Source organism: Cricetulus griseus, assembly GCF_003668045.3.
Source record: "Cricetulus griseus strain 17A/GY chromosome 1 unlocalized genomic scaffold, alternate assembly CriGri-PICRH-1.0 chr1_1, whole genome shotgun sequence".
Lineage (NCBI taxonomy): Eukaryota > Metazoa > Chordata > Mammalia > Rodentia > Cricetidae > Cricetulus > Cricetulus griseus.
In genome coordinates, this window is record NW_023276807.1 from 215972086 (window position 1) to 215997852 (window position 25767).

The following is a 25767-nucleotide window of genomic DNA, read 5'->3' on the forward strand; positions in this document are numbered from 1 at the left end:
GCAGTAAAAAGGAGTGAATGACAATTCTCTCTGTGGACAAGTTAATTAGGTCACAAGTGGGGACCGATCATGGTTAGCCACTCATCTCTGATATGCTGGATTAGTGACACATGGAGAGAAACTCTTGTACTTGGGAGGGACAAGGGGAACAAAAACACACACACAGAAAAACAGTCTGAACAATTCCCTGGCCCACAGAAGCACATACAACTTCAAAGACAGCTAACTCATGAAAATTATATCAAGTAGTGAGGATACTTTACTCAATGCTTTCCCTTTCTCCTGGACTTTACCTTTTAATTTTAGCTGGAGAGGATCAAGCTGTCGATCAAGGCTGGGTACATTATAGTAATCAAGGAAGTGGTGAGAGTAAGTTCAGAGGGGCTCAAATCTCCCTGAGGGCATTTGGCTAGGGCTTCTGCACTGTGAGGTTCAACTGAGCCAGTTCACCACAAGAGTTTTATTGTAGCTTCCTTTGATGCAACTCTTCAAATAACCAAAGCTTTTATGACTAAGTCACCCAGTCATTTGACAGACAGATGACCCTTCCCTTGTGCCCAATGGCCTGGACTGGGGAGCTGTCAATCAAGCAGGCACTTCTTTGACCCTTGGCGACTGGACAATGGCTTGAACACTTCAAGCCATTTTGAATCTGTGCTAGCTGCAGAAACAGCTGTGGCTACTGCTGAGCCATGGAGCTGCCCCAGAGGCCTTGTTCCTCTCATGACTGCTCCAGACAGCTTGTAGCAGCTACAGAGAGACTTCACTTTAGCCATGGTAAGCCTCAATGACCTTTTGATGACCCCATTCATCTAATCTTGGGTCAAGGGCAGAGAACTTCCCTGATGCCTCAGGTTAGCAAAAATCTGACTTGAAGCACATCTAAAGCTCAAAATAGGTGGAATTAGGAATCTGTGCACAAGTACGTTGTGTGCCCTTTTCTATCCATGTGTTGATTCACAGTCTTAAAGCTTCTCCTCTGTGAATCACTATACCCTGGTGTCTTAGGCAGGAGACCAAGGCAACTCTCCTAAAAGAAGGCATTTAATTGGGGGCTGGCTTACAGTGTCAGAGCTTAGTCCATTATCATCATGGTGGAAAGGAAAGGATGGCAGCAGACAGGAATGGTGCTGGAGAAGTAGCTTTATATCCTCAGACAGACAGACAGACAGACAGACAGACAGACAGACTGGGTCTAACATGGGCTTTTGAAACCTCAAAGCCCACCCCCAGTACCATACACCCTCCAACAAGGTCGTACCTACTCCAACAAGGTCATATCCCCTAACCCTTCTAATCCTTCCAGATAGTTCTACTCCCTGCTGACTAAGCATTCAAATATACCACACCTGGTGTTGTGACATTGGCTTCAATATGGTTCTAAGTGAACGGTGGTCTTTCATTTTCCCACGTGTGTTTATCACTGGTAGAGTGAAAGAGCTAATTTCACAAAGAGCAGACAAAACCCTGGGATTCAATCCAAGCAATGACAGTGGCCGTGAGTGCTCTTCAGCAACAGAAAAACTCCAGAGAGATGTCGGAAGCAGAAAACCAGAGAGCCTAGGTGATGGGAGGCAGCAGGCTGTGACATTGAGATGGTGAACGCCGCAGGCCTTGATCACTGGAAGAGTTGCCGAGTGCCACCATGGTTAAACACTGAGGCTCTGACAAACGAAGCCTGGGAACCTATAACATTAACTGGGTGCTACCTACTGACACTCACAGCCCAGAGCAATAAGCCTCTGGCCTGAGCGTCTATACTAATGCTTAAACCTCTGGTTTTGAAAGCTTGGAACAGTAAGCTTGTGGTCTTGGGGCACAAAGTTATAAGCCTTTGGCTTTGAGAGCTGAGAGTTTGCACTGACCTGAGCTCCCAGAATGTAAGTATCTGGCTTTTCAAGCTGGGAACTGTAAGGCTCCAGGTCTTAGGATCTTGTGCCGTGGGCCATGGGGTCTGAAAGCCCAGCCCATGAGCTTCTGTCACTAACATAGTCCAGACTGCCAACACTGAGGACTGATCCTGGCTCAGTCACTGATTCCACCTGAACATAGCGAACTGACCCACAGCCACTGTCTGCAACAACACATTTGCCAGTAAAGTGGGAGTGTGCAGTTAAGTAAAAATGTAGATGTTTCTAGTTAGCCTTGTCAGCTCAGCTAGCTGGGTTTTCTGATTTCTAAAAACTGTTTGGTGGGTGTAGACATGGGTGTGTTTCGTTGGTGGTGTTTCTCTGTCCAACCAAGACCATTATTTTCCAAGCAGACCCCCTCTAGCTACATAACTGGCCTCTCAGGGAAGGTTTTAATAGTCTCAGGCAGCCAAACTCCTTCTGGAGACAGCAACACCCTGACTGCTCCTTGCTGGCACACAAGTAGATTCACCAAGTGTAAACACAACCTACATCATCAAGCCAACTGGTCAACTGGCTGGATTAACAGCCTCAGCATGATGCACTATGCTCTGGCCAATCTAGTTTTATCCTCTTTCCTAAGCCAAAAATAAAAAATTAAAAGTCTCATCCTTTATTATGGCTGAAATAGTAAGTAGTTTAGATCTCAATTGCTAAGAAAATAAGTACATAAAGATCTTTAGCATACCCCTTAAACCAAATTACTAAACCTTAGGAGCCTCCTCCGTTCCTCCTGGCCTTAGTTCCCTGCTTTCCCCTGTCCTCTCTCAAGGGCATGGTCACAGATTCCTGCCTGACCTGACCCAGTATGCATACAGGAACCAGTTTAGTTCACAACAGATTTTACTGGTTCAGAAGCCACCTGGGAAACAGACAGAAAGTATGGCTTCTGAGGACCATTCCTCACAATGGTGGGGGGAGAAGGAAGTGTGACTTGAGTGTCCTTCCCCCAGAAGACCTGTGGTCTGTCACTCAAAAGCACCCAGCCCAGACTATCTGGTTTCAAATCACCACTGACTCTATTGTTAGCGGTTAGTAGTCAAGAGTTCTAAACTTTTCATCAAACTCGACTGTGGATTTATTAGCATAGTCCCTAGGAAACAAACAGACACTGAGACAGCTGCTGGGTTCTTACATCTTCTCAAGCCAACACAAGAAAGTTATAGATGGACAAGATAAAGCCATGTTCTCTCCTCTTCAAGTGCATCATACAGTCCACTTGTAGAGATGCTAACAAGATAAAGCTAGAAGGAACGAGTAGCCAGGGGCAAGGCAAGGCAGGGCAGGGCAGGCATAATGGCCAGAGGTTAGGGTTATTGATGGGGCCTAGGGTGATGCAAAAGACTGGCAGCATCCAGGAAGGCTTGGCAGGTATTGAGACAGAGATGAGGGCCTGAAGCTTAAGTGAGATGGACACACAACCACAGGAGGGGCCTGAGGCAGGGATGGCGCTACTGGAAGACAGAATTTGGGGAATTTACAGACTTAGTTTCCACAGTTCTACTGGCTTATTGATCATTTGGCCTAGGAATATATTTCCCACCAGGATTAGGCAAATCAAACATTATCGTACATGTCTCTGAGGAGAAATGGAAGAATGAAAGGAAGTCAGAAAGAGCTAACCACACTGCAGGAGAGTGGCTGGAAGGGCAGGGAGGTTTTCATGCCCCAGTGATGAAACATCCACTGAGGCAGTGTGAGGAGACTGCCCTGTGCCTTTATAGGAAGTCTGTCCCAAAGGACAGCTCTTTCTTCTACATTCCTCTTTAGCACTCGAAGGCTTCCATTTGGGACCTTAATTAGCATAAATACTATAATTAACACTGAAAAAAATTGTAAGCCATCAAAGAGCAGCTGATCATCTGTAGAATTTCTTTGCAAACACAATAAAGTTAAAGGAATTTTTCCTGCTTTCAAGGATGTTGCGTTCTTTTTATTACCCGCCCACCTAAAAGTCTCTCAGTGTTTATTTGCCTGGGGAAACAATGAAGCTTTTAAACTCTGCACCAAGAATCAGAAAAGACACCATAAAAGAGAAACACATTATGATGGCTATGAACATCTGTGGAGAGGGACAGGAAGCTCAAATAGGACCTCAAAGGGACAGGGGCAGGGGCAGGACCGCCATCTGGAACTGAAACAAGGGAAACCTGGGCCCTGCCCTCCCCCTCTCAGCTCTAAGTGTGCACTCTCCTTAACCCTTGGAGTGCCATGTACTACCAGGGCCCTTAGAAAGCAGAGCTTTGCTGGGAGTGGGGTGTCATATGGAGACAGACACACTGAAGTCCCAGAAATCTTCCTGGGATCCCGAATTAGTGAGGTGGTTAAGAAGCAAGCTGTAGGATTGTCCTCATTCAATGATACTTAAATTATTTATTCCACACCCCCCAAAAGTAAGGGCTTTTGCATAATTTAATACTACTGACTGGATCTAAAGGAAAAGAAAGATCTAGACTTCTGGACACTGTTTCCTGCGGCCTCCCATTCCAGTAGAGTGGAGAGGAAAGAGCGAAGAGGTTTGCAGTTAGTTGGAAAAAAACACTCTTTGGAGTCTTAGTCATGAGATGAATTTGAAAATTCAACCCATGTTTTGTTATCATTTGTAGTTATTAGACCTCCGCCTGGTAAAACAGGGGCACAAAAATGGAATTGTCTGTTAGGGCCAAGACTCAAAATGAAGACTTTTACAAAAGTGTGGAATGTGGCCATCTGAGAAAGACCTCAAACAGGCACCGTGCTGCATCAGCCTTAGGACGAGCAAATGATGTGCATGTGTGAAAGACAGGTTTTGCAGTAACATGACTACCTGTTTCAATAATCTGTCCCCGTAACTTCCCCAGAATGATGTGAGCCAAAGAAATCCATTTCAATGGAAATGACAAAGAACGATAATTGATTTTGTTTTTTTCTTAATTCCGGGTGTTTTGTTTCCTCTGTGTGTGGTGGCTTGGGGCTGGGAAGTTATCCCTGAGTGTCCTTGGGAGGTTCTGCTTCAGGACTTATTTTGTCTTCTGGATTCCAAAGTCCATGATGTTCAAGTCTCTTATAAAATGGTCACATTTCATAGAACCACACACATCCTCCTGGGCCATACATGTGTCCTCTACATGACTTGGAATGCCCAATGCGGTGCAAAGTCTGGTGGACAGCTACACGGTGCTGACAAAATTAAAATGCCTGCTCATGCTCTGGGCAGAAACATGTCTTTAGGATGTTTTTGACACACCAATTGGTTGGATCTGCAAATGTGAAATCCATAGATACGGAGGGCTGGCTATATAACTAAGATTATTATGTTCTTAGAGTAAAACCAGTAATTAAGTCAGCCAAATGACATTTATTTAAGCTAAATTAATTAAATTGCATTAATTAAATTATCAGTTCTTGAGAAAGGAGCAGAAAGCCTTTTCCTCAAAGTACATGTGTTTACTATACCAACTGTAAATATTCTGCTTAATTAGGACACTAAAGCCCTGCTTTTCAACTCTGGCCATTGGTGTGGCTAACACTGCCCTGTCCATCTTCTCATTCCACCATTGCTGCGGCTGACACTGCCCTCCCAGGGAGTCTTCTCATCCTGACCAACCTCCTAATCTATACGCCCTCCATCTGTCTCTCACACTAAGATCCAGTGGGTTCTTCCTGTTGTAGGTAGGCCTCTGTCCTCAGGTCTTTCTCTGTATTTGGGCTCACCTCCACACTTCATCTCTTTAGAAACTACTTTGCATCCTGGCATTCAAAAGGCATCCTGTAACATGCAGCCTGGGTTAAGCAGCAACCCCTAGAAATTTTAAAGAACAGCTGACCTTAAAGAAAAGCACAAGCCCCATCACTGCTGACAAACTGTCCCAGAGTTATTCATTCTGTCTCTCTCTCTGTGTGTGTGTGTGTGTGTGTGTGTGTGTGTGTGTGTGTGTAGGTGTGTTTGGAGATACCTGCTATGAGTCATGGTACAGATAAAACCCCTCTTGTGAGTTCTTAAAATACTTTCTCTGAGAAGCTCAAAACAGTTAGGATAAAGACTCAAGGGAGATACTTTTAAACTGAATTAATTCCTACTAGAAATTCAACTTCAAGCTTCTACTTTTAAAGGGGATCGGTTGGGCCTGTGTTCAGGGTCTCCTGAGTGCCACATTGACAGGCACAGGCTGCCAGGCCTGGGCCAGCTCTGGCTGCTAGTACCCTTCTCAGTCTGTGGGGTATTTTGGCCTAGTATTTTTCAGCAGTGACTCAATTACACTGCTGACTGTTCTCTGGCCATGTTAATTACAGAATCTGAAGAACTACGGCATCTGTGTTGAACATGTGCAGGCTTCTTCTCCTTGTCATTATTCCCAAAATAGTTCAGTAGCACCATGCAGGTTGATGCAAATCCAGAGCTGACTTAAATTACTCGTTAGATGTACCCGGGTCTTATATGAACTCTGAACTGTTTGGTACAAAAGACTTGAGTATCCAAGGTCACTGGCATCTAGGGCTGGGAGTCTCACCCTAGACTATTTCAATCCCCTGGGAACACCAAGGCATGACTGTGCATTTATTTTTATTTTTACAGTTCTGGGAATGGAACCCAGGCCTCACGCATGCTAGGCAAGCACTGTACCACTAAGCCACAGGCCCAGTCACACAGTGATTTATAATTTCTTAATCTTGGCATCTGGGAGTTCACTTGAGAAGCAGTTTTGAGCTGGGCAGTTCTGCGCTGTCAGGTAGACCCCAGCTGGATCCCCTTTCTTCTTCCACATGACTAGGAACACACAGAGCAGGCTGAGAAATGTCAGTAAGGATTCTGGCGCCTTCTTGAAACAAAGAGGGATTTGCTCTGCTGCATTCTCCTGGTACTTTCTTCATTCCATTCTCAAAATAAAACTTCTTAGGTTAACCCCCCCCCTCCTTGGGAAGCCGACTTGGAAGTAGCTGGACACCAAGTTTAAAGGCCAGATAACCTGGCCCCCAGTAGAATGTGAGTGGTCCCCAGAATGTACCAACAACCTCCTGAGAATACACAGTCTGGATGAAAAGCTGACTTCTGGGTCCCAGCTGTATGGTCCCTGAATCTGCAGCTGCACTGAATATTCTCGCTGAGGGCTTTGCCTCTCCATCCTCTCCAACTCACTTCTTTCTAGTGTTTTCTGGGCACTTGAGGATCACACAGGTTCTTCATTTGTAAAACAAACAAACAAACAAACAAACAACTCCACAGCTTAGTGAAATGGGCCTGATATATCTCATTTACTATTTTTTTTTAAAATAAACTGTACTTAATCTAAAATTCGTTCAATTTAGCAGTGTCTTTTAGCCAGATGTAGCTTATTTTTCCATGAGTAAATATTTGATACAGCCCATGGGCTTTATTCTAGCAGAGACTGAGGGTAAAAGCTGAGAAGGTAGATGTTCTGGGGACTGGCTAAGAACTGATTGCCCGTTTCTTCATAGTTCCCTTCATAGTTCCCTTCTCCAGACCCACCAAGACCTACAAAAGCAGCTCCAGGCTCAGGGGATGCTATGATCTACTCAAAACATCTAACTTTCTGCTCCTTCTTCCACTGGTAATAGACAAAATTGATGGTTTGTATTTAGAGATTTCTACTGGGAGAAAAGAATGGCTACAGAACATGTGAGTTTAGAATAACACTTTTAGGGCCATAAGTCTGAGACAGCTGGACAACCACACAGAGCAATTGCATGGCAGCTCTCTAAAGAGGTCTAGACTGGTGGTGGGAACAGTAACAGTCCCCAGCTTCCCTAGAAATGCTATGGTGAGGGATGTTGCTCAGAGACAGCACTTACCCAGGGTCCCAAGCATGACCAAGACCAAAAATCAGCAAACACAGAAGGCATAATGGCTCACATCTGTGGCCCCAGCATCAGGGAGGCTGATGAAGGACTGGCACAACTTCCAGAATAGTCTAGGTCAGTGGTCCTCACCCTGTGGGTTGCAATCCTTTGGGGGTCGAGTATCAGATATCCTGAATAGCAGACATTTATATTATGATTCTTAGCAGTAGCAAAATTACGTTATACTTTTATGGTTGGGGTCACCCAACATGAGGAACTATATTAAAATATTGCAGCATTAGGAATGTTGAGAACCACTGTCTAGTTTATAGAGTGAGATTCTCAAAAAAAAAAAAACAAAACAACAAAATAAAACAGAAGAAAAGGACTTGCACAAATGTCACTTGATCACCCCCCCCCTTTGAGTATCTAGAAAAATAAGACCTCTAACTGTGTAGTCAATGCCATTAGAGGAAAATCGCAGGTGTCAGTCATGAGGATGACTAGGTCTGCTTGCTTTGCACTAAATGTCACAAAATGACAGTGTGCTCTGGGTTCCTGTACCTGCTCTGGGATCAACAGCTCTTGCTTGATGATGGTCTTAATGATGGTCCCTGCTTTCTGGCTACATCCAGTTCTTGAGCTCTCTGCCTCCTGAGACTTCTCTGTCACACTTTGGTGATTCTTACAGCAAAAGATAAGCACATAGCCAGGTGTGGGAGCACAGGGCTGAAATCTCAGTGCTCTAGAGGCAAAGGTGACAGGATGTCAAGTTCAAAGCCAGCTTAGGCTATATTGGAAGACATCGTTTCAAAATACTGAGATTTGGGAACATAGCTCAGTGGTATGGCACTTGCCTGCTATGTGCAAGGCCCTGGGTTCAATCCCTAGTGTAGAAAAGAAAATAGATTCCAAGATAGACCTTCAAATGGTGTCCTCTGTAAAGAGGGCTGTAATGATGGGGGTTTACTTTTGAGTTGTCATCTCCATTTATGTATTTTCACCTAAGCACCCTGTGAGAACCACTGCTTACTTTCAAATAGATTATCAGAATTGCGTAATAGCAGCAGAAAGAAAGAATCGAACTAGAAACAAGTACCACATGGACAGTTGCACCTTAAAACAAACAGTGGAGAGGAAGAAGCGGGTGTCTCCCCTTAGATCAGGACAGGAGTCTAACACTCTAAGCTGTCTCCCCCATGCCAGGGCTGTGCTGCCTCTGCTGGCTTCTGATCTTAGCATCCTCATCTTCCCCGTCTTGCAGGTTATTTAGCAGGAGAGAGCTGAATTCAGACATCTCTGTGAGCAGCTTCCTCTAGGGATTACTGAAAGTATTTGTTGAAAGCACACAGCCATACTCAGCTGTACCCCCACACAATACCACAGTGAGGCTCTATGAACAGCCTCCGTTCCAGCAGTGACCTGGCTGGACACCAGCGCGTCTTGGTCTAGGGACCAGAGACAACTTCAAAACCCCCAGTAAGCTGAGCCCTTCATTAGTGCATACTGGCTTTTTGGATCATAACGAAGGCGTTCCAGTAAGCATCCTAGAAAATCTGGCCTCTGAGTAGTGGCAAACTCACCAAAAAATTACTACAGAAACAAGTCTCCCACATATACACATAGCAAGTGTGGAAGACATTGCACCACGGGCATCTCTCCTGCATCTGGACACTGCTGTAGTCTGGAGGACCTTGCACTGTGGACATCTCTCCTGCATCTGCATGCTGCAATTTTTCTCTGATCAATATGTATATGTTCAATTGGCAGGCTGAGACGAGAGAATTGCTTGAGATGAGTTCAAGACTAGCTTGGGCAACTTAATGAGACTGCAGTAAAAATAAGTGTCAGCACTGCCCAACATCACAAGGCTAGGTGGGCAGCACAGCAAGGTAAATCAATAAATAGATATTGTCTATATAGACATTCATTTCTTTACAGGGTAAGCCTGTGCCCCATCTCAAAGTGATTTAAACACAAGAAAGAAGTGCCTGTCCCCTATTGCCATCGTTACTTTTTCCACCATCATGACAAAACACCCTGATAAAATTAACTTAAGGGAGGGTTTATTTCGTTCCACAGTTTGAGGATACATACAGTCCATGATGGTGGGAAAGACAAGGAGGCAGGAGCCTGAGGCAGCTGGTCACACTTTGCACATAGGCAGGTGACTACTAGTGTTCAGCTCGGTCTTCCCCTACTCAATCAACCAGATCAAGATAATGCTTCACAGGCATGGCCAGATGCTAACCTAATTAAGTAATCCCTCCCAAGGGTGCCCAGAGGCTTATGGCCTAGGCGACGCCTGAGCCTAACCAGTTGACCATTAACACTGACATCATGTCTATCATTTTCTGTAAATCTTAAGAAGTTTGGAAGATGTGTTGCCATGAGAGTATAGAGTAGACCCCAACTTTGACCGGCTGGCAGAGTTTTGTCCTTTGGCTGTGGCTCTGCCTTGTGATGTGACCTGGGCAGTCACTCTCCTCTTTGACTCTTTGTCAATAGGAATAATAATAGCCAGGTAGTAGTTTGGGGATATAACTAAGTGAACTCATGTCCAGAATGGTGCCATGAGGCCCTGATATAATTCAGAATCCTCCATCTCCATGCTGGTCTGTCTTATCCAGACTATAATTTCACCTGCCTTCTGCCTTTTAGCGCCTCCTGGCATGAGTGTGCATTTAGAGAATATGGTAGTCCAGGAGCTGGCTCCGCCTAGGACAGTCCAGATACATGTATATTTGATTTGGTAACCAGCAAAGGACAGTACAAAGGGGCAGTCGACTCTTTGATATGCTGATAGCTGAGGGGCCTTTCAGTTTATTTTTTTTCCTCTCCCATTCCCAACCCCTACCAGATGCATGCTGGGAAGCCCCATAACAATGTAGTCTGTGAGAGCGATGCTTCCATGCACCCACAGTCCCTCTGCCAGGTCATTAATAGCATTAATTGGAGGTAGTGCTTGGTTGATCTTGGAACATGGGGTTGACAGTGGCATTGTTGACAAAGGCACTTTAGGTAAAATTTCCAACTGCAGGCTTTGTTCTTACTGTATCAAAAGTGCAACCATCTGGGACAGTGAGGTGAGAGAAGAAAACACCCAAGATGTTTTAGAACTAAATCCTGCCTTGGGTCTGATGAGAAATGCAGAATTTGTGGGATTTTTTTTTTTGAATAATGTTTATTCGATTTGGAATGCCGCTGTGGCTGGAGTAAGTGGTTTAGAAATGATTCGAAGTGGCTTTTACCAGAGTACAACTGTATTTAAAGTGTGTTTAAACTAGATGTTTGCTTTGTTCTTGAGGGCTTTGTATAACAGGCCACGTGAATCTAAAGTCATACCCATCAGATAAATCTCTGCGTGTGGGAGAAAGAAAAGCAGGAGCTGCGATGACCTGTGGGGTTGGCTTCTGTGCGTGGTTCAGCACTCACAAAAGTTCCTACATCCTCATATCGATGTGTAATAAGCCCCATTGTTAAATAGGAACTATTTTCTAAAGTGAATATGAAAGGCCTTCTTACATAATGAATCAAAGTCATCTCAAAATTAACTTTAAAAAGAAATTTGAACTTTTTGAACATTTTTTTGTTGTTGTTCTTGCTTAAGGGGGAAAAAATAGAGGGAAACACCAATAGTCCCTGGAACAACACATTTTTAGCATCAGAGCTTTATAAAACTCAGTAAGCAAAACACAGCGTTTTGAGTTCTTTCCAGTCTAGTTCCTATCTGCGTGTGTTTTCAAAAGATAGATGTAGGGGCTGGAGGCAGAGCTTGGTGGGAGAGTAGGTGTACATGGGAAGTCTTGGGTTCTGTTTCCAATAGGGTAGGTAACTGTGCTGTGTGTACTACTCGTACCCTTCCCCACTTCAGATATGGCTTTTCCTACGCATTATTTAAAAGCTTTGCTGAGCAGCATGTCACAGAAACACTTGGACCAAGGCTGTCTCTGCTAGCCATACTGCTGTTACCTTGAACAGGTGAGCCAGAGGCCTTGCCATTATGGAGAAACTGACACACCCAGCCCCTTCTGAGTGCCCATGTCTCCAAAGATACTAAAACTTGTTTTGATTTTGCTTTTTGTTGGTTCCTGCAGACAAGGTATTCCTCTATATTCCAGGCGTGCCTCAAACTCAAGGTCATCCTCCTGACTCTGCCTTCTGAGACTACAAGTGAGTCTCCATGGCTGAGTTGATACTAAGACTTTCATCTCTCTACATACAATGCTCAGCAATCTGATAGTCAGGTGCCTGGAAAACATTCTTTTGAAGAAACAAAAACAAATTTAAAAGGAAATGAGCTGATACTCTTTGGAAACCAATAGCAGTTCAAGTCCAGATTTTGTTCTGTTTTGAAAGAGAGAAGGGAGGTCCCTGAAACCCTCCTTGAATCTAGTACCCAGGGTCCTTGGGACGGCAACTCTATGTGAGCCTGGAAGCCCCAGCTGAGCCTGTTTCCACACACACCCTTAAAACAAACCCCACTGCTTGAAACAGCCTGAAGGATGCCTACTTCCCACAGCTAGGATGCTCAGGGACACAGGAACCCCTCAGGGGGCTGAAGAAGAAGCTCTTTGTGGACACACTGAAAAGCCCTGAGGAGAAATGAAAACACGAGGCGCCATGCATAATTTCCCCCAAAGACTTCCAGATCTCCTTTGAGGAGATTAGTTAAGCTCTGGACAGCTTCCCAAGGAGGATGCCAAAGATAGCAAACTTCTCTGACAGAGATGAAGCTCACCAAGACCCCTGGCTCTCTCCATCTGTGATGTAAAAGTCCTCAACTGCCCCCCCCCCTGTGCTTCCAACTTCACAAATATTTTTCTTTACTTTGTAGAAAGTTTGACATATGGAGAAATGTATATCTCTATATGTTAAACTAATTAATCGTCTTTTCCAAAGGCTTCATAAGGCATGAGAGCTGCACGTTGAGTTCTATGTTCAAAGGTCCTTTCATGCTATCTAAGTTTAGCTAGAATCATAAAGGCAAGACACTGGGGATTACATTACATCAAACCTGGTACATTAAGTGGGGAGGGGAGGGAGAGAACCTTACACTTTCCAGTTCTAACCTGGGCTGTACTGATTCCAACTCCATCGGTTTAATAACAAGTAGTAACAGATGAGCTTTCCAGCTAAAACAAACAGTTGAGCAGGACAGGGTTCTTGAGTTTTAATAGTCAAGAGGACATGTCATGTGTAGATGCGCAAAGAGGATCCATCAGTATCTGCTATATGGTAGATTCTTACAGTCTGTGGTCTGTTTTGTTGTTTTTGCCTTTCTGTCACTTCAAATGAAGAATACAAAGTAATGTATTTTCGTAAAGGAAGTAAGAATATGCACTGCAGAGGTCCCATAGCCCTCCCAGACCTTATCAAATGATGCAGACATTTGCAATTTGTTTGGAAGGAAGTTTTGTTACAGAAAGAGGCAAGAGGGCAGACACCATGGATTGGAAAGTTAACGGAGCAACGATCCAAGCAACAGTGTGCCAACAGATGCCAGGCGCAATATGCACCTAGCTTTTCCTGTGTCCTGAAGCCCAGCTGGGACAGCAGACCCTGCCTCACCCCTGGCTGGCTGACCCCATCCCTTGCCTGTGGTGTTTGTTAGCCAGCTTTGCTTAGCATTAAGACAGTGAGCAGCTACCATGCAGGCTGAGAACACAATAAACCCTCTTGTTTCCAAGGGGGAAGGAAAAAAACCTAATGGTCAAAAAGACTAATGTTAACACAAAGACTCAAGTGTCTCTTGGACTGCTGCCCCCACCCCGGATGAGGGCAATGAGTCCTCTCTCCTCACTGCTTTGATAGGTGAGAAAACAAAAGAATGCATGAACAGAAGTGCAGGGATATATTATGGAGGGCAAGGGTGTCCCAGAGGCAACTTCGAAAGGCAGAAACCCCTGTGTGATCCTATCAGGGACTGAGTGTTATATCTGGGGATTGGCACCTTGGACAGCCCAGGGGAGCCAGGTCTCTGGGAGGAAGGGTGCAAAGGAACAGGGCACAGCAATGCAATGTGACTGTTTCCCCTGGGGATGCAAATCAAAGGTCACTGTTGACTGAGGCTTTCTGTTCTACCAGGGTCTTGATTAGAGCACACACTAGGAGACAGGTTTTTTTTAAAGGCCTGCTGCCACTTGGCACATCACTCACAGTGTGGTTCATAGGGAGGAGGTGGGTCTCCGCAGGGCACACACTCCATGTCTTGAAAACCAACAAGTTTGGTCTTCCGGTAAAATCTAGAATAGGAAAGAGAGACTCCTGGTTATTGGTGTCATCTAAGATCACTGTTGCAGCCAAGCATCACATCATCGGTCACCAGCAACCTCTAGAACCAGCTCTTGGTGAAGACAGAGGCACCCAAAGGCTGAGCAGATGGTGGACACTTCACAGATTTGGTTCCTTACGTAAAATTTCCCAACTAGGGTGAGATACTGGAGATGGAATAGAAGCCAGTGGGCTCTGGCAATTATGTTGTAACCTAAATCACAAACACCTTTTAAATAAAGTATTAGATTTAGCATTTGAAATTTCGGAGCCCAGATGTAGCATATATATTTTCCTTAGAAATGTTTGTAGGGATGTTACATAATAAATATTAATTGTGGTTGCTTCTAGATGGTAGGAATTCAAGTCATTCAAGACTCTATCAATAAATTAATAAACTTATTTAAAATAAAATGTAAAGCATCAACAACATAGCTAACGAGCAACATCAAGTTCAAAATTATTATTACTCTACTGCCTGTAAATTAAACCATAAGGACAAACCTAAATCCATTACTGTGAAAGTGATGCTACAACTGGGAAAAAAAGATAAAGAATTTGTTCTCTGGACACCATTATTCATAATTAAACCAAAGTCTTCATGCAATTAAATTTTTTGTTTTGTTTTCTTGAGACAGGGTTTCTCTATGTAGTCCTAGCTGTCCTGGAACTTTCTCTGTAGACTAGGCTGGACTCAAACTCAGAGATGCGTCTGCCTCTGCCTCCTGAGTGCAGGGGTTAAAGACATGCACCACATGACCCAACTAAAATTGGCTTTAAATGCTTAAACTCCTAAATAATCAAATGAATGCAAATAGATGTGGAAATATATCATTTTTTTTATTTGGAAAGTAGGACAAAGGTTAGTGCATACACACAAATACACGGGAGGGGGCGGTGATGATGACGGACAAGAAAGAGGCCCTGGTACCATACCTAAAACCAAATAAAAGCGAAAACACTGGAGACAAAAAAAAAAAAAAAAAAAAAAAAAAAAAAAACAAAAAAAAAAAAAAAAAACCAAGTTTTAAAGCTTACTTTAAATGTATTCAGATATTAATGCCCTATCTTTAAAACTCTAAACTCTTGGCACTTGATTGGTAATTTAGTGATTACCCTGTGCGTTAGAGTCTGACCTTATGTTTGCTGTGTATTGTGAGCAGGTTGGTACTTCTGGAAACTTTACAGCAGTTTGAAAAGGTCTTAGCTGAGCATGCTATGTGGTGGCATACCTGTAAACCCAGGAGGACTGAGATCAGCTGGAGCTATGCAGGGAAACCCCTCAAAACAAAACAGGACTCCCAAACTCTTAGATTCTATCCATAAGCCACCAAGTGAAACAGCCGCCAACCAAGCTCTGGACATTTCTAACTGCCTAATAGCGCTGGTGGCTCCGCTAGCCCTGTCTGTGAACTGTGTCCGAGCACCCCCTTCCTGGCTAGTGCTTCACTCAGTATTTAGTGATCATTCAAACATGGCAGGACTTCTTCACCTCCAGCCTCAGTCGCTGTAGGTTCCTAATGGACATGAGTGTGTAGATATTGCTTCAGGACTCTGCTTTAAATTCTGTCATACACATTCAGAGGTGGATTGCTGGTCATATGGTAGTTCTATTAGTATCTTAGAGATGGCTACTCTGCTTCCCCAGTGGCCACACAGTCCCCCAGTCCTGACTCCCCCAGCACCCTTATTTCCTTAGTTCTGTTTTGTTTCGTAGTAGCCATCTTAAAGAGCACGAAGTGACAAATCAGTGTGATTTGATTGGCAGCTCCCTGATGACTGGTGATGTGAACATCTTCTCATAGTCTTGTTTGCTGGATTGCAGATCATCTTTGTAACAATGCTGTTTGACTCCTTTGCCCATTTATTAGATCCGGTTATTTAATATTTGTTGTTGTTGAGTCATAGAAGGTTTTTTATATATATTTGGAAATTAATCTCTTATCAGAAAGTTGTAATCAGTGAAAATTTTTAGTTTAGTTTTGTTTTGTTTTTTGCTTTTGTACCCCTGTGTGCATGTGTGTGAAGGAGGCCAGAGGTGAACCTTGAGCTAGACAATTAGGCTGAACTGACTAAACAGTGAGCCTCAGGACCCACCCCCCAGCACTAGGGTTATAAGCATGTGCCACTACTCCTGACTTCTTTTGTTTTTTTAACACAGGTTCTGGGGCTCAAACTCAGGGCCTTACTTAAAGACAAGGACTTCACCAACTGAGGCATCTTCCCAGCCCATTACGTAGAGGTGTTGCGTTTCATCCCACGGGCTATCTGCTAACTGTTGATTCGTGGATTATATGGTGGCTCTATTTCATTGCACAAGAGATCTTCAGTGTGATGTGTCATCTTCACTTTTGGTGTCTGTGCTCTGGTGTCTGCTCACAATCTTTCTCCAAATCCAGTGCCATGAAGTTTTCCCTGTGTTTTCTTCTTGTATTTCTGTAATGTTAGGTCTCTTTCTTGGGTCTTTAAATCCATTCGAGGTTGCATTTTGTGCAGGGAGTAAGCTAAGTGTCCAGATTCACTGCTTTTTTGTGGGTATATCATTTTCTCAATTCTACTCTTGGCACCAGTGTCAAAACTCCATATATTCTAGACCCCCCCTTTGTATTCCTTCGGCCTGTTTAATCTGCCTTTGTGCCAATACACCCTTTTGATTATTGTAGCTTTGTGATACACTTCAAAAAGAGGGAGTGTGAGTTCTCAAATTTGCTCTTCTTAAATTTTATGTGCTCTTAAATGAGTAATTTTATTAAAATCTGATCTGGTAGCCAAACTTCAGGAGTACTTTTAAGATACTGCAGAATAGGCAGTGGTTGGAGCACGCCTAAATTTAATCCCAGCACTTGGGAGGCAGAGGCAGGCAGATCTCTGTGAATTCAAGGCCAGTATCTAAGCATCTGCTTAAAGAATGAATTAACACTGGGGCTTCAGTTTATCCCTGATCCTCAGATGAGGAGACAAGACACACACAGACATGTTTCCATCACAGAATTGTGGGTCATAGGCTACGGAGGCATGTTAGATGCTCCAGGCATGTTTTTTAAATTAGGCTTGCATAAGATTAAAACTCTGTGAATAGCTGGGCATGCTGGTGCATACCTGTCATCTAGTATGGGGAGAGAGGCAGGAGAATGGGGAGTTCACGGTTACCCTAAGCTACACTGCAAGATCCTGTCTCAAAGTAACGCAAAAGAACACTCCCCATAGTACTGCTACCCACACTCATTACTTGGAGTTTTGAAACTATGGTACTTTTTGTTAGTTCAATTTTTAAATAACAGATTTGATGAGGTATAATTCACATACCATACAAGTCACCCACTGAAAGGGTTGCATGTCGGTGGTGTTATTATTGTCATGGAGTTGGGTAACTCTCTACAATTCATGTTAGAACACTTTGTCATCCCTGGAACAAACCTACTAACCATTACCATCACCACCCCCATCCTTCATGTGCTCCCAGCCCTCAGCCCACAGCCTTTGTTGGTTTTCCATTATTATGGATTTTATGTTCTGGGCATGTGACTAAGGTAACCAGCAGGTGTGCAGCCTTTTAGGACAATCCTCTTTCATTGAACACAGTATTTCCCAGGTTCATGTATGTTCGCCAGTGTCAGTTGTCCTTCCTTTTTATTGCTGAGTAATATTTCATTGTTCAGATCTACCCTATGTTGCTTATTCACTCATCAGTTGATGGTTATTTGGATTTGTCAGAAGTCCTTCTAGTGTGCTGTAAGAGAACACCGTAGACTGGTCACTTATAAAAAAAAAACAAGTCATTTCTCATGGTGCTGGAAGTGCGATGCCCAGGGTCCAGGTGGCAGAGTCAGAGGCCATGAGAGGCAAGCTTCTTGCTGTATCTTCATGAAGGAAGTAGCACCGTGTCCTTACATGGCAGAAGGCAGAAGGGCAAGAAAGGGACATAATTCCCAGCTAGTGTCCTTAGTCAGCTCAGGAGACAGAAGGTGTTAGGACCCAGTTACGGCTTTGAGGTCTAAGGCTAACCCGTCACACAGCAACACCAGAATTCTGGAGGGGACCAACTCAATCCATAGCAGGGTTATCCAGCTTTCTGGCTATTATGTGTAATAACAAAATCAGTATATCGGATTTTTGAATGCACAACATTTTTCAAATCTCTTGATTATATATGCTCAAGCATAGAGCTGTTGAGTCTATGGTATCTGTGTATTGAACTTTTGGGGGAAATGTCAGCTTGTTCCCTAATGTGGCCACCCACTTGACATCTCCACTGATCATATAGGAAGGTTCCCACTTCCCTACAACCTACAAACACGCATAACTGCCCATCTTTTCATCTATGGCAACTCTAGTAGGTATGAGCGGGTGTGGTTCAGACCTGCGGCTCCCCATAGGCAAGCAGCTTTTCTGCACAATTGCCACGTGCTTGTATTACTGGTGAGCATCTATTCCAAGCCTTTATTCTTATTTTAAATTGTCTTTTTGAATTATTGAGTTGCAGGAATTCTTCATGGACTCTTCATGAGAATACAGTGAGTCAGGCAGCTCCTCCTGCAGAGTCCCAGAACCTAAGGGGCTGTGAAAATAGCAGTCTAAAACCAAACACACACATGAAAAAAAAAAATCTGTATGTCTTATTTCTTTGAAACTAAAACACTTTTGTGCCTCTAAGACACCATCCAAAAAGTGAAGGCAGTCACAGGACAGGTTGAAATGTTGGTAAGTTCCACATGTGACAAGAGACGTGCTTACCTAGACACATGTGGACATAGTATGCACATCAAAGATTTCATGGAAGGCTGTCTCCATTCACACCTCTGTCTCTTCTACTGTTATCCTATTCTACTCTTTTCTCCTCCTGGGACTCCCTGGGCCTCTCTGCAGAGGTGTGTGGGGGGAGTAGGAACTGAACATAGAGCTTTGTACACAGGCAAACACACTACCACTGAGCTACATCCTTAGCCCTGTCTCTTTTTAAAAAATACTGTAAGATGGTATTTTTCAAACATTTATTGGGGGGTGGGTGGCATGGCATGCATGCAAGAGGACAACTTTTGGGGAGTTAGTTTTCTCCTTCCACTAGGAGGGTCCTAGGGTTCAAACACAGGTCAGCAGGCTTACTTACCTGTTGAATGATTCTGCTGACCCAGATTAAGCCTTAAAAAAAAGAAAAAAAAAAAAAAAAAAAAAAAAAAAACTAGTACGATGCAAGCTCCACATGGTCAGGAATCTCTGCTACCTTTTCCTCTGACCTATTCCAGGGACTGAGGGAATGCCCATAGCTGCAGTTCATGGGGCTCCTTCTTTGGAGCACTCCTGTCAATCCCTTTCTGTCCATTTGTCTAAGTGCTGCTTCTGTTCACTAGCTTGTAGGAGCTCTACATTTTCAGGGCACATCCCTTTGTAAGTGTGACTGCTCCTCTGCATTGTCACAAGTGCCTGGAACAGAGTCAGCTCAGCGGCTGTAGAAGGAATGAGACAGGCGTTCCAGATGTTGCCCAAACATCAAGTTCTTATCCCTGTGCATTGAAGTTTGGGGGGAACAGGAAATGCCTTGGGAAACATTTATTTAAATAGCAGGAGAAACAGCCCAACTCACCCGGGCAAGCAGTCCCCACAGACAGCGTCACTGGTGTGTGAGCAGTTGGCCCTCTGAAAGCGATTCACTAAGGCACAGTCCACACATGGCTTGCACTTCTGGAAGCCCCAGTCCTCCTTGAACCTGTGCGGCCTGCAGGGCACACACTGTGCATCCTCTCCATAGCCGAAGCCACATTCCTGTAGGGATTAGTGGGTAAAAGACAGCTATTCATACTTTGCAAGCTTGAAAAAGGAAAAGCTGCTGGGATAAAGAAGACCCACTGAGGCCCGCCTTTCCAGGGACAAAGGCAGCCCTTTTAGCAAGTTCAAATGTGTCTTCCCTGGCTAATAATCTCTCTTGTGGCCTGCCCAAGTATCCTTAGCCATCCACTTTATTTCAGAGGCGGTGAGCATGTGCATAAGAAAAGGTCTCCCGGATTCCCACTGGGGCATTAGGGCAGAATTATGGCACTTTCTTCTCCCCTAATTAAGCCAGCCATGTGACTGCTCAGCAGCTGAAGCCAGTGGGAAGTTCAGACACTTGTTCACTCATCAAGGCAGAAACTGAGCACATCACTATTAGCGGTGCAACTTCAGAAGATAAAGGCAGCTGTGTGAGAGCCTTCACAAGCTTTAAAACACTGACCAACTGAACATTTTCTGTGACCACAAGGGTTGTTATCTATCTGTTCAAAGAGAGCTAAAGTGGTACTAAGGGTCACAAGTTAGAGCCTGGACTGTGGCTCAGAAGGAGAGAGCCCACCTAGCATACAGGATGCCCTGGGTTCAATCCTTAGTGCTGCCAAGGAAAGGAAACACCTAATGGCCTTGAACCTCGGGTGTGATGCACATTGGAACACTGCACTGGTTTTACCGGGATGAACAAAGTAAAAGACTCTTTGGCACTCGGATGATAACTTTTACAGGTTCAAGAGCAAAATAAGCTATGGCAATCACATGATGTGTGTAATGCAGCATAAAAGCCAGGTTTTAGTTGTGCACTCATGACTAGTTGTTCAATACATGAAGCTGATGTCTCAGCTGGTCTTCAGTACACATCAGAACCCTGAAGAAGTAGGCTCTAAAGCCAATGAAAGAATAGACTGCCAGCAAGAGCAAAAACAAGCAAAGAGCAAAAGCTTCCTTCTTCCGTGTCATTATATGGGCTGCCAGCAGAAGGCATGGCCCAGATTAAAAGTGTGTCTTCCCATTTCAAAAGATCTGGATTAGAAGTGGGTCTTCCCATTTCAAATTATCTAATAAGAAAAAAAATCCTTCACAGTTGTAACCAGTCTCTTGGGTTTTTGTTAATTCCAGATGTAGTCAAGTTGACAACCAAGAATAGCCACCCCAGGTCCACCCCTTGTCAGCTTGACACACAATCTTATCTCCTTATGACCTGCATAATTTCCAAATGAAAACAATAATCAGGTCATAATTATACCTAACATAATATAACTATCCCACGTACAATCACAAACACAGTCTATATTTAATCAGGTCACAATTACACCTAATATGATGTAACTGTCCTTCATAAACCATAAACACATAATAAATTTTAGAATAAATGGAAATGTCCCTTGAGGGGCATTCTTTTGGTATCTCAAAACTTAAATATGGTAACCACTGATGTTCTCTTAATTGATGTTGTATTACTTGATAAAGGAAAGAAAACGCAAGTATCTATATGAACACATTCTTAACAAAATATGACAGAAATATTCAGGTCAATTATAATCATTATTTCTGGAAGTGGTCATGTGGCCTTAACTGGTATTTATAACTGCTTTCCTCTACTACCCATTCTGTATTTCCTCCACCATCAGCAAGTACCACAGGAGGTCTTGGTTCTTTTCCCAGAAGAGTGACCCAGACCTTCATTCCTGATGGGTTTGTGCCCTTTGTCATCCTGATTGGATCAGTTGTTGTAAATTTCCCATTGGCTTTTAATCACAGGACACAGTAGCACCAAGAGACACCCTAAAGGATCTCCTGCACTTCAGATATAATCTTCTTACCTCCACTGTAGAGAAGCAATACAATTTGCACCTGGTAATCTGAATCCATCACCTCTCCTAACAATGTTATTCATTTCTTAGCCTGTTGGTTTAAGGGCAACAGAAGCCCAACATAGCCTGGGGGAGTCTGAGCTTCCAGTTCAATGGGATGTTTGTTGTGCCTACTTGCAGAAGAGTTCCCTCCTCTGGAACCAAAACTTCTAAGCCAGCAGAATTTAAGATTGTGGGAACATGAAGCACTTTCCTGGTGGGTCACGGGGGTGATAGTGAGTGGAACTATTCCCTTTTCTACGGCTTGATTCCTGAACCCGTGGATCCTGGCTGTGAGAGAAACCATATCATGTATTAGACACTGATCCAAAGTATATACCCCCCTGGAGGAGCCTGCCCCAGCCCTCCAGGATGGTGCCACCTAATTGGCATTATAAGTGTGTCTTCAAAAGGCTATCCCATCTTTCTATCAGGCTGGCTGCTTCAGAATAGTGGAGAACATGGTAAGACCAGTGGATTCTATGATCATGGGCCCACTATCATGCTTCTCTGGCTGTGAAGTGAGTTCCTTGGTCAGAAGCAATACTGTGTGGAACACCATGACAGTAGGTAAGACATTCTGTAAGTCCACATATGGTAGTTTTTGCAGAAGCATTACACTCAGGAAAGGCAAATCCATAACCACAATAAGTATCTACTTCAGTAAGGGCAGCATTGTTCTTTCCACCAAGAAAGGGGTCCAATGTAATCAACCTGCCACCAGGTCGCTGGCTGGTCACCCTGGGGAATGGTGCCATATCTGCGGCTCAGTGTTGGTCTCTGCTATTGGTAGATCTGGCACTCAGCAGCAGCTGTAGCCAGGTCAGCTTTGGTGAGTGGAAGTCCATGTTATTGAGCCCATGCCAAACCCCCATCTCTGCCATTATGGCCACTTGTTCATGGGCCCACTGGGCAATGACAGGAATGGCTGAAAGAGGCAGACTATCCACAGAACAGGTCACCTTACTACTTGATTACTGAACTCCTCTTCTGCTGAAGTCACCTTTTGAACATGGAACACAAGGATCTTCACATCCTTTGCCCATTTGGAGAGATCTATCCACATACTTCTTCCCCAGATGTCTCTCAGCAATTTTCCAATCATGCTTTTTCCAAGTCACTGATGATCCAGCCAATCCATTGACTACAGCTGAATGTACACCCATTAACCAGAGAGCAATCACACATCTGCCATTTTCCCTTCCAAATTGTATGACCATGTGTACTGTCCAAAGCTCTGCCCACTGTGAAGATTTCCCTTTGCCAGTGTCTTTCAGGGTTGCCTGTAGACAGAAGTTTTTGTTCTGCCTGGTCTCACAGCTGTTCAGTCCCAGATAAACACATCAGAGGCTTCTAATAATTACAAACTTCTTATTGGCTAGCTCTCTCTTAATTATTAACCCATTTCTATTAATCTATGTATTGCCATGAAGCTGTGGGTTACCCATAATGCTCCAGCATGTTACTACATGGCTTCTCTCTGTCTCTCTTTCTCTATCTCTGTGTGTGTCTCTGTCTCTCTCTGTCTCTGTCTCCTCTCTCTCTCTCTCTCTCTCTCTCTCTCTCTCTCTCTCTCTCTCTCCTGCTTCCCTGCCTTTCCTCTTCCCAGAATTCTCCTAGTCTGGTAGCCCCACCTACATTTCCTGCCTGGCTACTGGTCAATCAGCATTTATTCATCAACCAATAAGAGAAACATATATTCATAGAATACAGAAGGGCCTCCCCCATCAGTTGTCCCAGAAAGAAGTTGTAATGTTGCAGCTGTACACTTCTGGGTGGTGCCTACATAAAACGAAGAACCACCAGTAAACCAGGCCCTAGTCTTCTCTTCCTCAGTCAACCAATCACAGCACACACTCCATGAGGCTATAGGGGCATTTTTGGGCATAGACAACATTATAAGGGGAGTAGAAACCATTGCCATTTAGGCAACTTCTTTGTGTAACTTGCTTGTGCCCTCAGGACCTGCTTGGGCCAGACCACATATATATCACTTCTATTTGATAATAGATTACATTGCATGTTCTACTTGATGGCTTGGTGACTGAGATAATACCCAGTGCATGATAGGTAACTTAGGTTGCATGCTAATTTGGTGGCCCATTGTCAAATGTTTCCACTAAGGCCCAACAGCAGGCCAAGAGCTATCTCTCAAATGAAGAATACTTGTCTGCAGATGATGGTAGAGCCTTGTTCCAAAACCCAAAGGTCTGTTCTGTGATCCATCTATAGGGGCCTGCCAAAGGCTCCAAACAGCATCCCTACCTGCCACTGACCATCAAGTCTGTTGGATCATATGGTCCAAATGGTAGAGCAGTCTGCATAGCACCTGTTGAACAGCCTTCTCCTGTTCTGGGCCCCACACAAAGATAGCAGTTTTCCAAGTCACTTGGTATATGGGCTGGAGTAACAAACCCAAGTGAGGAATGTGCTGTCTCCAGAATCCAGACAGGCCCACTAAATACTGTGCTTCTTTCTTGGTTTTGGGAGGGGTCAGGTGCAATACCTTATCCTTCACCTTAGATGGAATTTCTCTGCGTGCCCCACACCACTGGACTCCTAAGGATTTCACTGACATAGAGGCCCTTGAATTTTTCTTGGATTCATTCTCTATCCTCTGGTGCATATATGTGTCAACAATGAGTTCAAAGTGATTGCTACCTCGTACACTAATGCGATATTTCGTGGAAGAGACAGATGACCAAGATTCCTCTAAGTTATGACACAAGGCTTGAGAGTTTATATATCCTTGAGGTAAAACTGTGAAGGATATTGTTGGCCTTGCAAGTTGCTTCTGGTGGTCCTTATGGGCAGGTCCTGAGAAAAAGGCATTTGCAGTATCAATAGCTGTATACCATGTACCAGGAGATGAGCTAATCTGCTCAAGGAAGGACACCACATCTGGTTCAGCAGCTGTAATTGGAGTTGCTAATTGATGGGGTTTTCAATAGTCAATGGTCATTCTCTACCTTCCATCTGTCTTCTGCACTGGCCAGATATGAGCATTAAAGGGAGATAGGGTGGGAATCACCACCCCTGCTTCTTTTAAGTCTTTGATGGTGGCACTGATTTCTGCAATTCCTCCAGTGGTGTTCACTCGTTTCTTCACTCCATAGGTCAATTCTGCCATAGGTGAGAATTCTGCCAATTTCTAAGTGTATTTTTTCCCAATTACTCATTCTGGGATGGAGGACATAACTACAGGATGAGTTTGAGGACCACTGGACCTACTATGAGTCAGAATTCAGCCAAAACTCCACTAATCGTAGCCAGGCATGGTGGCTATTTTTGATCCCAGAAAGTCTGATATTGTTTCCTTGCCCCCAAGTGTACAGTTATCCTTGTAAAAGTCTATAGGTCCCTTTGGGGAAGGCTGGAGAAAGGTTAACAGTAAACTCTTAGATATTTTATTGGGGTTCTTTCTCAGGAGGACCTGGCTGTCCCTTCAATGAAGTAGTTCTGGGTGGACAAACTGACTCAAGTCTGGAAACTGGCTACAGGCTGAGATTCCCTTTGCCCACAATCCAATGTGACCTTCCTTTCATTTATTTGAGAATTTTTCCACTATATAGAGCAAACAGAAATTCAGTAACATTCTTATCTATTTCATGCCTGGAAACACTACGGGCGATTAGCTAGCATTCATGGGTCAGGCCATTATGGCCATCGCTTTGCCTATGCTGACCATTACAATAATTATGACAACCTTGCCTTTGGTGATTCAGTGCTGCCACTTGGTCCCTGATAACTTTGGGACCCAATTAAACCCACTACATTGAATTCATCCAACTGAGCAGCAGCATCTCCAACTCTAAGGTTTGGCAAGAGAAACAGGGTGATGACAAAGCTCTTCAGGTGTGCTGGTGCCCCTTCTTACCATTTTGTATCTTACAGGATTAGTGAAGGCCATGTCTTCTGGGCCTACCCATTGTTGAGGATGAGATTTTACAGTGTACCCACTCTAGCACCACAATTTCCCTGAGGCTTAAACCCTTCATCAACACTAAGCCAAGGGATATCAGGCATCTCCAACAGCAGGCCATCTTTTGATAAACACTTCAGCCAGCCAACCATTCAACAAACTTTTGAGTTATTTTTTAATTGCAAGCTTCCATATTAACCCTAGAATCTCCACTTAGTGGGCCCATATCAATAAATTCAGCCAGATTCAGTTATATGTTCTACCATTAAAC

At 44.0% G+C, this 25767-nt stretch overlaps 1 protein-coding gene across 2 annotated transcripts in view; it reads right to left on the reverse strand.

The window, feature by feature from the left end:
* Positions 1-25767, reverse strand: part of Tnfrsf19 (TNF receptor superfamily member 19) — an 81761-nt gene that overhangs the window by 23185 nt on the left and 32809 nt on the right. For both annotated transcript variants that reach the window (XM_027390402.2, XM_027390399.2), the window contains exons 4-5: positions 19543-19721; positions 13848-13933 (exon numbers count right to left, since the gene is read on the reverse strand). In XM_027390402.2, the coding sequence (XP_027246203.1) occupies positions 13848-13933; positions 19543-19721 (265 nt within the window). The remainder of the gene's footprint in view (positions 1-13847; positions 13934-19542; positions 19722-25767) is intronic.